Genomic DNA, 13,010 nt, shown 5'->3' with positions numbered 1-13,010 from the left:
GGAGAAAGAATTTCCATCTGCTGGTTCCTCCCTAAGTGGCTGCAGTGGCTGGAACTGAGCTGAACCAAAACCAGGATTCTCCTCCGGATCTCCCATGTGGGTGCAGGTTCCCTGCCATCTTCTACTGCTTTTCCAGACCCAGGCAGGGAGCTGGATGGGAAGTAGTGTAGCTGGTCTGAATCGGCACTGTGTGTGATCCTTGCACTTGCAAGGCGAGCATTTTCACAATTGAGCCATCACACTAGGCAATTATATCCCTTAAAATCGGATAAAATATGCATGTATAGGGAAAACCCTCATACTTTTTGTGAATTCATGTTAAAGAAAGTCACGTGGCCACCCTTATACAGTAACTGTCACTGGTTGAGTCAAGCCGTTACTTGTCTCTCACTGTTACATTATGTTGTTTCATTTCAGAGAAATACTTCTGATACACAAGAAACCAAATGATGCTCAGTGTAGACCCTGAATTTAAATGTGTTAGACATTGACCAAGTGTGTGAGCACTTGCTGTCACTTCATAATCTGATCCCTAGTTCTCTCATGTACAGATACAAGCAAGCACATGACTTAGAGATTCTACATGTTTGCTCTATCAGGGCAATATTTGGCAACCAACGATCTCTGTGGAGATTGCAGCCATGATCCTTACCGTGATGTGCTCCTCACGCACACACCTCTGCAGAGTGAAGCCCTGTTGTGATGTGCCGGCTCCATCCCTACGTGAGGAGCAGGGGGCAGTGGAGGCCTCCACAGAGGGCTCTGAGCAGTCTTGATCCCATGATTTCTTCTCTGTTTCTTGCATGTGGAAGCAACAGGCCGTTGTCTGAGTAGGTGGTTGGTTGCTTTCCATAGAATTAGCCTAGGGGGATTCCTCAATAGGAGCTGGCAGAATTCCCTCATTTTCTCAGAATGGAAATGGAGAAAACCCATACATTTGGGATGTGTTCAGGGATACATCCTGGGGATCTCCATGGAGGATCAGATGCAGCTGAAGATGAGAGTCCAGTCAGCCAGCTGTGTCCATACCGCGCTGAGCACACTCCCTGCTTCCAGGGGGCATACATGTCAAATACCTACATTTTATATTCATGTGCATGTGTTACATTATGATTAGCTTTATATTCCTTTACTCATGGTGTCTATTTCTCTGCTGATAAAACATTTTGAACAACCCGAGCCTTTCATAAATGCAGCTTAAAGCAGTGCTCTTAGCAGGTCCTCCCCAGCCTTGCCTCCTCACACAGCTGACTAGTGTGGCATGGATCAGTTAGGAGCTTACTAACAAGGCAGCTGATTTTCCTTATCGGCTCTAATAAATGCATGATACACAGAGCTGCAAAACCTATAGTATATCATCAATACAGTGAGCTTGGGAAAAAGAATAGATCTCAGCATAATGAAAGCTATATCAAGTCTTCTCTAGGATGTCATATGAAAAGGTTTCTGGAGAATTTGTCAGTGAAGTGGGAATTTCTTTAAATGAATAGAGAACAGACAGCTGGACACGTGTGTCTGAGAATTCCATCATTAGGAAGAATAAAACCCCATCAGCATCTGTTTATTTTCTTTGTTTTTAGTGTAATTTTAGCCCGCCCTTTTCATCCCCATTGGAATCTCTTCACTGCCTAACTAATGACTCCTTTCGTGTGAAATTCGTCAACTTGAAGCAGGGACAGGAAAAGCCTTCCTAAGAAAATGCTGGTATACATTGTGCAGAAGGTGGAAGGGTGGGTTAACTGCACGCTATAGTTTTCCCAATTTCCTTCTAAGGGTTTAAATGATTTTTAAAAAATCCCATAAGCATCTTTTAAAATAATTATTGTAACATTTTTGAAGATGAAAGAAGCAAAGCAAATAATGACTGAAAAGGGAAATGTGTGGTTATCAATCAGCGCAGCATTAGTCTGACACGGTCGGGAGTTCCGTGCGTGGAGGGCCGATACAGCAAGGAAACCAGTGTCATGTAATCCACCAGTAGGAAAGAGAAACTAAAGTTAATTGGTTTATAGGAAGAAAAAGAGTTTGATGTGTTGCCGAATTACAAGACAAATACCCCAAAAGATAATTTCCCCATTGTGTTACACAGAGCACGCTCCGGTGCCGTGGAGACTGTCAGAGTCCTCGTCTCCTTTGAAGTTACTGCAAACTTCCCTTTAGTGGCAATTTCCCCCCTTTGGCACCCTGCCTAGGAGCACACCCTCCCCCAACTCCCCATCCATGGAGTGAAGAGTCACTTACCAGGAGGACAGGCGGGTGATTCCGTGCACCTGAGAGGAACCTGTAGCCTCTTTAAGGAAAGGCTGTCCTGAGCTCATCTCTTGGTGGATGTCATTTCGGTGTCTAAACCAGGCGACAAAATGCCGCGGGGAGCCCAGGGAATGGAGCCCCCAGTGGGAACATGAGCTATCACTTCATCTTCCTGAATTCTCTCCTGGGTAACAGCCAGCTGGGGAGAGCTGTGCACAAAACTTTCCTGTGATTTCCCTGACACTTGTTTAGGAGGATCAAAAGGGGCCCAGCCCTGCAGAAGGCACCATCTTCTTTGGATTTTATCCTGAGAGCACTTTATTTCCAATAATGTCGACCGAGAGACCCCTGACATCCCCTGTGGCTCCGAGGTCCCCTCTGTACAGTGAAGGTGCCCTTGTCCCTGCAGCTGCTCCCTTAGGATGCATCTGGTTTCAAAGCAGCCTTGGTCATGGACTGCATGATGTCCATGCTCTTGGTTTCAGGTTTCAAGCTCCGTGGAGAGAAGGGAGGAAAGTCTCTTAGCTAAGGATGAAGGCAGACAACTTCCTTTGGAGCACATTGCATCATTTCCATTTTCTAGTCATCCCTACTGTGAACCCAGTTGTGACACTGTAGGCAGCGTCTGCTTATTGGCAATCTAGGTCCTTCTGGAGATGAAACTCAGAGCTCTGCGCAAGACGGGAACCTGTGCGTTCTGTGGCTGATGCACTGAGCTATCTGCACACCCCGCCCTCGGGCAGGACCCCCAGGACTGATTTGTGATGGAGCAGTGCACTGTAAGGCAGGATTTCCTGGTAGTAGAGGAACCCCAAAGCAGGGATGTGAGAGAAATTGATCTGGAGCAATTCTGTGTTCGTTTATTATTACAATACCTATGAAAAGGCCCAAGTATCTGTTCAGCACCTCAATGAAGTAAAAGTGTAATGCCCAAGAAAACACAATATCCATGCACTAGGAAAGCACTGTCATCAGCCAACGTTCTACCCAGCCGACTGCCAAGACTGCAGGCTTAGTGGAAGTGCTGTCCTGCACGTGGCCCTGAGTCGCCGGGACGCTGGGGCTGTGGTTGGTGGGATCAGTGTCTCAGCTCCGTCCTGCCTGCCCTCATCCGGGACATGGTTCACTCAGTCTGCAGCCACTGACTGGGCAGATGGAGAGGGGTGGATGCATGCGGGGTGGTGCTCACATGTGTCCAGCAGTAAAATCTTGTCCTTCCTTGGCATGTCCAGCAGACTCGGCAGCCGACGAAGCTGGCTTCTTCTATTCAGCTGCTGCTTGCCCTCAGTAATGATCAGAAACCTGGTTTTGTTTATTTTCCTAAGGTTGGACATGTTATTTTCCTGCCACTCTGCATTTTTTAAAGGCTTAGATGGCTTTATATGGTATTGTGATGCACAGAACTGTTAAGAGATTTTTTATTACAAGATTTTGATAGAGTAGATGCAGAAAATGTTTTCCCTTGGGGGGCATTTGGGAGCACCAGAAGTGCACTTGCTCAACTTGTCATAGCTTTTCAGTGGTCTGAACCAGTTTTGTAAAAAATGTGTATGTAGGGCCCAGCAGCATGGCCTAGTGGCTAAAGTCCTCGCCTTGAACACCCCGGGATCCCATATGAGCGCCGGTTCTAATCCCAGCAGCTCCACTTCCCATCCAGCTCCCTGCTTGTGGCCTGGGAAAGCAGTCGAGGAAGGCCCAGGAAGCCTTGGGACCCTGCACCTGTGTGGGAGACCTGGAAGAGGTTCCTGGTTCCCGGCTTCAGATTGGCACAGCACTGGCTGTTGCGCTCACTTGGGGAGTGAATCATCAGATGGAAGATCTTCCTCTCTGTCTCTCCTCCTCTCTGTATATCTGAATTTGTAATAAAAATAAATAAATCTTTTTTTAAAATGTGTATGTCTTTGAAATTTAGAGACAGAAAGATTACCTATGCTTGATCTCTACCCAGATGCCTTCAGTAGCTGAGGCCAGGAGTGTGCAACTCACCCCATGTCCTGCAGGGGGCGCAGGGGTCAAATTACATGCATTGTCCCTGGTGCTTCTCAGGGTGCATGTTGGCAGGAAGCTGGAATTGGAAGCAGAGCAAAGGCTCAAACTGACGGTCTGCCATGGGAGGCAGCATCCCAGCGGACACCAAGACTGCTGTCTGAAACACTGGTCTCCACTTTAAAGTCATACATATCTGAGAGCAACCATGTGACTTTTCAGTACATGTGTAAACTGCATAATGCTGATTTCCTCCAACATCATTTCAGTGTAGTGAAAACGTTCAACGTCCTTTATCTTTTTAATATAAAATATACACATGTCATTATCTGTAGTCACTGTACTGGGACTAGAACGTCTTTGAAAAGTGCCTCTCTATGGGTGCTGACCATTTCAGAATTGGACTGCTTGGCTTTTTCCTTTTTCTATCGAGTCTTGGATATTGTGTTTATTAAACCCTTGTCATGTGTGTGTGTTGAAAATATCTTCTATTGTTTATGATGTCTCTTTCCTCTTGAGTGTTTCCATTGCTGTGCTGAAGCTCTTCAGTTTGATGAAATCCTATTGTCTCGTTTCGCTGTTTCTCATTCTTCTGGTGCCCAACACGACAAATCCTTCCCATTCCAATGTCCTGAAGCAGTCATTCTGATTTCGGCTAGTAAAGTCTCAAGTCTAACACCTACATCTTTGATTTATGGCGTGTTAATATTTGCCCTTAGAAGCTTAGGGTCTAGTTACCTTGTCTGCATAATCTAGTTTCCCAACGCCATTTATGGGAAAGACTGTCCCATCACCAAAGCATGTTTTATCACCACTGTTGGATGAATTGCTGTGCGTGTGTATTGTCATTTCTAGGGTCTGAGTTCTTTCCCTGGTGTTCTGTGTGCTGTATTAGTTACTGTAGTTTTATAGTACGTTGTGTAGCCAGGAAGTGTGAACCCTTCTACCCTGTGTGTTTTGTTGTTCCAGAAAGACTGTTTGGCTGTTGATATCTTTTATGGTTCTTTATCTGTTTAGTGGTTTTTACCCCAGTTGTCTGAAATAGACCATTGACTTTTTTTTTTAAGTTCTTTGTTTTTATTTTTATTTTTATTTTTTTATTACAAAGTCAGATATACTGAGAGGAGGAGAGAGAGAGAGGAAGTGGAGTTGTCGAGATTAGAACCAGCGGCCATATGGGATCAAGGCGAGGACCTTAGCCACCAGGCCACGCTGGCGAGCCCACCATTGATGTTTTGATTGGAACTGCATTGAATCTATAGATCACTTTGTGTAGTGTGGAAATTTTAATGATACATATTCTTTCAACCCATCCACATGGAAAGCCTTTTATTTTTTAATGTGTATTATTCAATTTCATTCTGCAGTATTTTATACTTACCAACTTAAAGATATTTGACTCTCCTTATTAAATTTATTTTACTCTGTTGTTAATGGGAATGGCATTGCTTTATTTGATAAATTGTTTTTTTACCTCCTTTTGGTAGAATAGTTTGTTTATAATGAATTGCAACATCTTTTGTACATAATTTATATAAGGGAAACCAAGTTCATGTACATTTATGCTGCTTTACAAAAATTATGCTTCCCATGCTCTCGATGGTTTCCTCCCTTCTTCCTGTCCTATTTCTTTAAATTTTTATAATGACAGGCTTTCAATTTACTGTATAATCATACGCTTAATCCTTCCCTATATAAAAAACTCAACAAGTAAGAACTAGAAAAATTGTGGTTTCCCAGGAGTGCTTTTTATTGGAAATTCAGATACACAGAGGGAGAGAGAGAGAGGAAGATCGTCCGTCCGATGATTCACTCCACATGTGGCTGAAACAGCCAGAGCTGAGCCAGTCTGAAGCCAGAAGCCAGGAGCCTCTTCTGAATCTCCTATACGAGTGCAGGGTTCCAAGGCTTTGGGCCATCCTCAACTGCTTTCCCAGGCCACAAGCGGGGAGCTGGAAGGGAAGCGGGGCCGCCAGGATTAGAACCAGCGCCCATATGGGATCCTGGTGCATTGAAGGCAAGGACTTTAGCCACTAGGCTACCATGCCAGGCTCTCAGGAAATTCCAAGAAACAAACCTTTGTCACTTGATGATATTCTACACATCTTGAATGTTGTTTTCAGTTTTTCTAACTTACGTTTCTTTGTCTAAAATAGTTCTGAAAGAGTTGTCTTCTCACTTAGATATTACTTCTGCCCTACCAAATTGTTAAGGCTTTCCACTGTATTTTCTGTTAGATATATTGAGTTCTCAATTTCTAGGCATTTTAATTTAACTTCTCTTCAGTGTATTTATCCTTTGGCATGATTTTTCATCCATATTTTATGGCCTGATCCCTGGATCACTCAGCCCAAGAGGGAAACCCACAAGCTCCTGGCCCCTGGCATCAGACCAGTCTAGCTCTATCGTTGTGGACATACGCTGGGGTGGCCAAGGTGGAGGGGATTTGATGAATCAGCAGATGGAGGATATTTCTCTCTCTCTCTGTCTCTCTCTCACATACATTCAATTTTAAAAAGAGCCTGACACTTGACAAGCTTGTATATCGTATTGTCTGTGACTAATGAAGCCATGAGGGAGTGGATGCAGGGACCAGGCTGACCCTCCCAACGTGAGAAGAGGACCCTCATCTCCAGGAAGTCCTGGAGGGCACTCAGGTTGTGTCATCCCTGAGCAGAGGCCCAGCACAGTGGGGTCTGGTGTGGGACTCACGTGCTCTCAGGATCAGAGTGAGAGAAGTTGGTACCATCTGCAGGGCTGGGCCCCTGGTGACCCTTACACAAACGTAATGGAACTCAGGAAAGTTTGGGGCACAGTACTCCCCAAATGGCTGTTACCCAAGAGAGAATAAAGGAAGACACATAGACAGGTGACATGTTCCACCGGGGACTCTGTGTCCTGGCCAGCCCCAGATGCACTTGTCACCGTTCTCAGACACCAAAATGCCATCCACAGAGAGATGAGCTCAGGACGGCCTTCCCTTAAAACGCTGCAGGTTCCCTCAGGTGCCTGGAGTCCCCACCTGTGCTCCTGGTAAGCGGCTCTTTCTTCCACAAATGGGGTATCAGCGGTGGGTGGGCTTCTAGGCAGGGTGGGATGGGGACAAGTTGGGACTAGAGTGAGGTTTTCTGTAATGAGATCTTACACCTAGGCTACCCCTGCACAGCTCAGGAGCATTCTCTGTGTAACACGACGGGAAACCATCTTCTCAGGATGTTTGATGTTTTATTCAGCAGCACACAAAACGAGTTTATTTTTCATATAAAAACTCAATTTCAGTTTTCCATTCATTTATTTGGATGAAATGACCTTGATTGGTCCGTCACCTCTCCAAGCACCCGTTTTTCTAGTCATTTAGACCAAAACTGTCCTCGTTCATGACACACTGTTATCTGAGGAAACATGGGTACCTCTAGGTTTTTATTAAGTGCTACCAGCTTCATAATTTTGTCAGTATAAAAGAGCAAATTTTAAACTACATTTTAAAATTTGTTTTTGAAAAATAACTTAAACCTTTAGAAGGAAAGCAGTGTCTTTGTTAAAATCAAATCTATGAAGTGCTTTCCTTTTCCTTCCCGTACAAGGTCTGCCAGTATTTTCTCTTGAAAACCTTCCTTTGTGTGGCTTCAGCGTCGGATTTCGAATTGGAGGAGTCAGTTCTTAGGCAGTGTGGAAATTCCACAGTAGAGGATGGGAGATGCGGCTGAAGTTACGCGTGATGAGAGGGAACTTAGGATGTGGTGATGGGACTTTATCCTTCCGTGTCCCCACATCCTGGAGGCTTCAGACTCAGAGCTTTTTAATGGTCCCTTCCTGTTTCACTGGTTACAAATACTTTGGAAATTACAGTATAAACTTCATATGATGTCTACGCTTGGATTTATTTCTTTCTACAAAATTGATGTTTATGTTGATGCAAGTGATATTGGAGCTGTATTTATCTGTCATACATTCATCAGAATAAATAAATGTGAACTAGTTACTGTTTCTCCTAGGAAGACGGGCTGCTCTGTGATGGTCACTGGCAGTGACATCCGCAGAGACCCCGGGGCAGGCTGCCCTCAGTCCGTTGTGGATTCTTCTGTGCCAATCTGCATTAATCCTTTCCTTGCTCTGCTGCGCATGATCCGTGTGAATGAGAACTCCATGTGAACCTTTCCCATGTGACTATGTCGTCATATTCAAAACCTCAAGTTCTCAGCATTTTGCTTTCTCCAGTGTGGAAAATGCCATTGCTGGGCTTGGTCCATTAGGAGAGCAGGTGCCGTCCCAGCATGGCCACTCCTGGGAGTGGTACTTGAGGAGGCTCTTGTAGCACCCTGCTGTCAGAGGAGCGGGGTAGGGCTCCCCTGCACGGTGCTGTGTTAGGACTATGTTGGCGGCGGCACTGCCAGGAGAATCTGCTGAGAGCATTCGTTTCTGTTCTTTCATGAAATAGTCCTAAATTGACCGTTTTGTAATAGAATGTGGCACAGGAGTAATTTTTCTGGGTTTATTTCCTTCCTTAATAAGATGAGCAACAGGTGAAGTGCAGATGTGGCGTGAGTGTTCGAGTGATACCAGCTGTGTGTACACAGCACCGTGTGTGACAGCTAGGCAAGGATTTGTGACTTTAGCCCTCTCTCCTGTTCCTGCGTGGATACTTTTTGTGGGTTCCTCCCCCTGCACCCACTTTAGTGATTCAACATGTGTCATTTTCCTTGATCAACTGTCCTAGAGGAGTGAGTCTATAGTTTTTCTTCTTCTGTGTCCACAGGCAGGATTCCAGTCCTTGGAGAAAGGCTACCTCTAAAGATGCTGTCATGCAGTTTCTGCTCTAGGACACTGAAGGAGGCTCAGACCAAGTTCCCACATAGTGTTGTGTTCTGAGATGCCAAGAGCAGTGGAACTTGAACAGCTCAGCTTCTCTTCAGCAGCTCAGCTTCTCTTCAGCAGCCCGCGTTACTGACCTGCAGTGCTCTTAGTGTCTGACAGTGAAGTTCGCCATGGCACTCTTGGTTTTCAGTTAATAGATATGTGGAAATGTACTCCTGAGATTTTTTTTCTATTCTAGCATAGGTCTCTTATCTGTAAGATTTGAATAAGTAACAAGTCTGTGTAGCAGAGGGAAAACACTCCACAAACAGCCCATGACCGTGTGCTCCAGCATCAGTGGACACTTCGGTCTGAAGTGCTTCCCGACACGAGGAAGGCAGGAGTGAAGGCTTGTGTCTCTATGGAGACCCACCTGCTTGGTGGAGGTGGAGGTGGGGATGGGGCCTCTCATCGTTTCTGTAACAGGAGAGAAATCAGCTCTGCACTTAGACTCTGAACATACCAACTGCTGTTTCTACGGGCCGGGAATGGCAAGAGAAGGAGCTGTGTGGTCGAGGGAGTTCAGAACTCGCTGCTGTGGCGTTCCTTGCTTCTCCTTGGGCTGGGCGAGAACGGGCAGGTTATGAAAGGACTGCCCCGTGTGGGGATCATAGGCACAGGGGAGGCTGCAGTTTCTGAAATCATTGTTTTCTGGACCCCGTGCCTGTTTCATGCATTTACCTGGTACCCTCACCCATGCAGGGTCCAAAGTAGGTCATGTGCTTACAAGTATGAATGCATGAGACAACTTGGGCTCACATGTCAGGTGACAGTTGAAGGTCCTGCATTTTAGTAAATATCAGGTTGTAGATTTGAAACCGGAATCTGTGTTTATATTTAGGTCTGAGCAGTGATTAACACCATCTTACCACCTTAGTCTTAACTATATATAACTCCTTTAAAATGTGCTGTACCTGAGTGAAATCCTTTTTCCATTCAGTTGTTTGTAATTGTCTGTATTTCCACAGAGTTGGGATTTGCTTTTCTTTTTTTGTTGTTGTTGTTTTTTTTTTTTTTACTTATCCACTTTCTTAACCAGGGATGTACAAAGCCTTTTTTGCTATAATATAAATCTAGAATGTTATCCAAAAACTAAGGAGATAAAGGGGAAGAGAATGATGGAGGGAAGGAAGGAGTATCATTTTATTTATCAATAAATCACATTTAATCTGTTAACTAATTTAAAAACAAAATGGAATGGAACAGTAATGTAAATTAAATACATTACTTCACAGTTTACACTAACCAGTGTTTGGTACTTTTATATTAATAATATTTCTGTGGAAACAAGTCACAATAATCGTAGCTTTGAGACTTAAACCATATACTGCTTATTAGCGAGTCTAATTTCAACTCAGCTGCTGAATTAATCAAAAACAAAACTACTAAGTATCCTCAAAGCTGTAAGGATTTGGCAGAAACAAAGGGAAATGGCTTAGTAGCACCCTTTCAAAACTCAAAGCAAGTTATAACGTCAAACAATGTTCACATCATGGCAATTGTGTTCTGCAGGTCCTGCGATAGCCCAGCAGTGGGATGTGTTACCTGTTTGTGACTGGCAGGTATGGAGCTAGGAACAGAGTGTCTTCCAGGAGGGTGTGAAGTGGACATCAGCATTCCCAGGGGTAAAAATGTGTACTGGGGTCAACATACCGCTGTGAAGGCAGTAATCATGGTTGCGACTGATAAGCAGAAACTATTTATGATAAGTATTTTTTCTTTCTTTTTAAACACCTTGACTATATGATTATCTACCTCAAAGAGATGAATAGAAAGAATATATTTTGCAGTTTTGTGGCCCTAAAGTATGCGGTTTTCTCTGAAATCAGCATTGGGATCTCAGCCAATGCCTTCCTCCTGCTCTTCCACATTCTCTCCTTCTTTCTCAAGCACAGACCCAAGCCCACCGACCTCACCATCGGGCACTTGGCCCTCATCCACCTGGCGACTCTGACCATTGCAGGGTTTGTATCCATGGGTGTGTTTCAGTCTCAGGGGCAGTCATGGGATGACATCACATGTAAAGCACTTTTCTACTTGTACCAGGTGATGCGGGGCCTCTCCCTGTGCACCACCTGCCAGCTGAGTGTCCTCCAGGCCATCACCCTCAGCCCCTGGAGCTCCTGGTTGGCCAAGTTCAAACAGACATCTTCCCATCACAGCCTGCATAGCTTTTTCTTCATTTGGGTCATCAATTTGTCCATGAGTGCTCATCTCTTAATCTGCACTGTTGCTTCAACAAATCATAGGTCCAGCAATCTTATGGCTGTGACTAAATCCTGTTCTCTTTGGCCGCTGAAATACTTATTCAGGCACACATTTTCCATATTGTGGATCTTCCGGGATGTGTCCCTCACAGGACTCATGGCCCTCTCCAGTGCCTACATGGTGACCCTCCTGTGCAGGCACAAGAGGCAGTCCCGGCACCTTCACAGCACCAACCTTTCTCCACGAGCCTCCCCAGAGCTGAGGGCCACCCGCACCATCCTGCTGCTCATGGGTGTGTTTGTGCTCCTGTACTTGGTGGACTGCATTGTGTCTGCCTTCTCAGGGATGGCATGGAATGACTCAGTTCATTTGTGTGTCCAGATGTTTGTGGGCACTGGCTATGCCTCCATTGCCCCTTTGGTACTAAGCAGAGAAAAACGCATCATCCAGTTGTTGAAGTCCATGTCCAAGACTGAAAGTATGTGATTGTAAAGAATCCATGTCTTTAGTCGAGCAAATACTTTATCTTTTAAATGACCATTTTTTCCCCAAACTGGATACAGGATATGCTCTCTGGGTTCATAGAAATGCACAGAATCAGAGCGATCTAGATGACTGAAGTACGCAAAGTCACGCTGACCTGAGCCACACAAAGATACTAGAAGCATGATGTCACATGCTCATGGGCCTGATGGGAAGTGATCTTCAGAGGAGATTTGACAGAACAGAGACAGCATGGATAAATACACTGTGCCAGCTGCTCCTGCGCCTGCATGGCGTCTCTCACCTGGCAAGCACCATCCGCACAGGGCAAGGTGGGAGGCACCTGCTTTGCATCAGGAGGAATTCGGTAGTCCCCGCTGGCCTCTTGAAAAGTTGGAGGATGTGGTGGAGGTTATTCCCCTGTGTTGCTGTAGGAATGGAGACCGCTTTGGTTTCTTCCCCCGCCTAATTAAAGCACCACGCATAATGTACTGAGGTGGAGTTGTAGCTGTAGCCTTCCCTGACTTGTGAACAGTGTGCCGTTAAGCTGTCCCATTTTGGACCTAGCGACATCCTAAGGGTGGCGAGTGAGCCTCCTGCTGTACCCTGGTCACTGTGGCTGTCCTAGCCATTGCCTGTGTTGCTGAGGGAAATAGGTTATAGCTGGGTTCATGTGCGCCACCCCCCCCCATCTCTTTCTGTGGAGACTCAAAAGTCTTCCATGCTGGGTGTTCTTTTCTTAAATAAATGTATCTTATTTTTGATCTTGCTTACATAGTTGAGAAGGATGTATAGCCATGTGGACACTGATTAGGGTGGGGAGCACTGAGGCTTAGGGGAAAGTGGGTGAGACGATCACAAAGCCGTTTGTACTTTACTAGAGAATAAAACCATCCATCAGACACCAAAACTTGCCCATGAGAAGATACAACAAAACTAGATACACAAAACTCTTTAAGAAAATAAAAAACATGAACATTTAAGGGATATAGCTAAAGAAATCTTAAGCAATTAAAACCAGCTAAATATCACAATATATCCTTTAATACCAGGTTTCAAGAACCACTACCTGGGTGTTATAATCAAAACTGCCTATTACTGGCATTAAAACTAATAACCAATGGAACTAAATTAAAACCCCAGCTGTTACTCCACTTGCATAAAACCAGAAAGTCTTTGGTGAGCTAAAGTCATTACCAGGAGAAAGGAGAATTTCTTCATGAAATGGT

General features: G+C 45.0%; 1 protein-coding gene across 1 annotated transcript; it reads left to right on the top strand.

Annotated features, from left to right (window-relative positions):
- The first annotated feature begins 10,854 nt into the window (after positions 1-10,854).
- On the top strand, positions 10,855-11,784 carry LOC101517056 (vomeronasal type-1 receptor 90-like). Its single transcript, XM_004581332.2, has one exon. It carries the CDS (start codon positions 10,855-10,857, stop codon positions 11,782-11,784), a length of 930 nt encoding a protein of 309 aa, XP_004581389.2.
- Positions 11,785-13,010: the final 1,226 nt, after the last annotated feature.

This window comes from Ochotona princeps, chromosome 21 (assembly GCF_030435755.1).
Source record: "Ochotona princeps isolate mOchPri1 chromosome 21, mOchPri1.hap1, whole genome shotgun sequence".
In the NCBI taxonomy this organism is placed as follows: Eukaryota; Metazoa; Chordata; class Mammalia; order Lagomorpha; family Ochotonidae; genus Ochotona; species Ochotona princeps.
The sequence above is the reverse complement of the archived record's forward strand: the minus strand, read 5'-3'. Positions and strand labels throughout refer to the sequence as shown.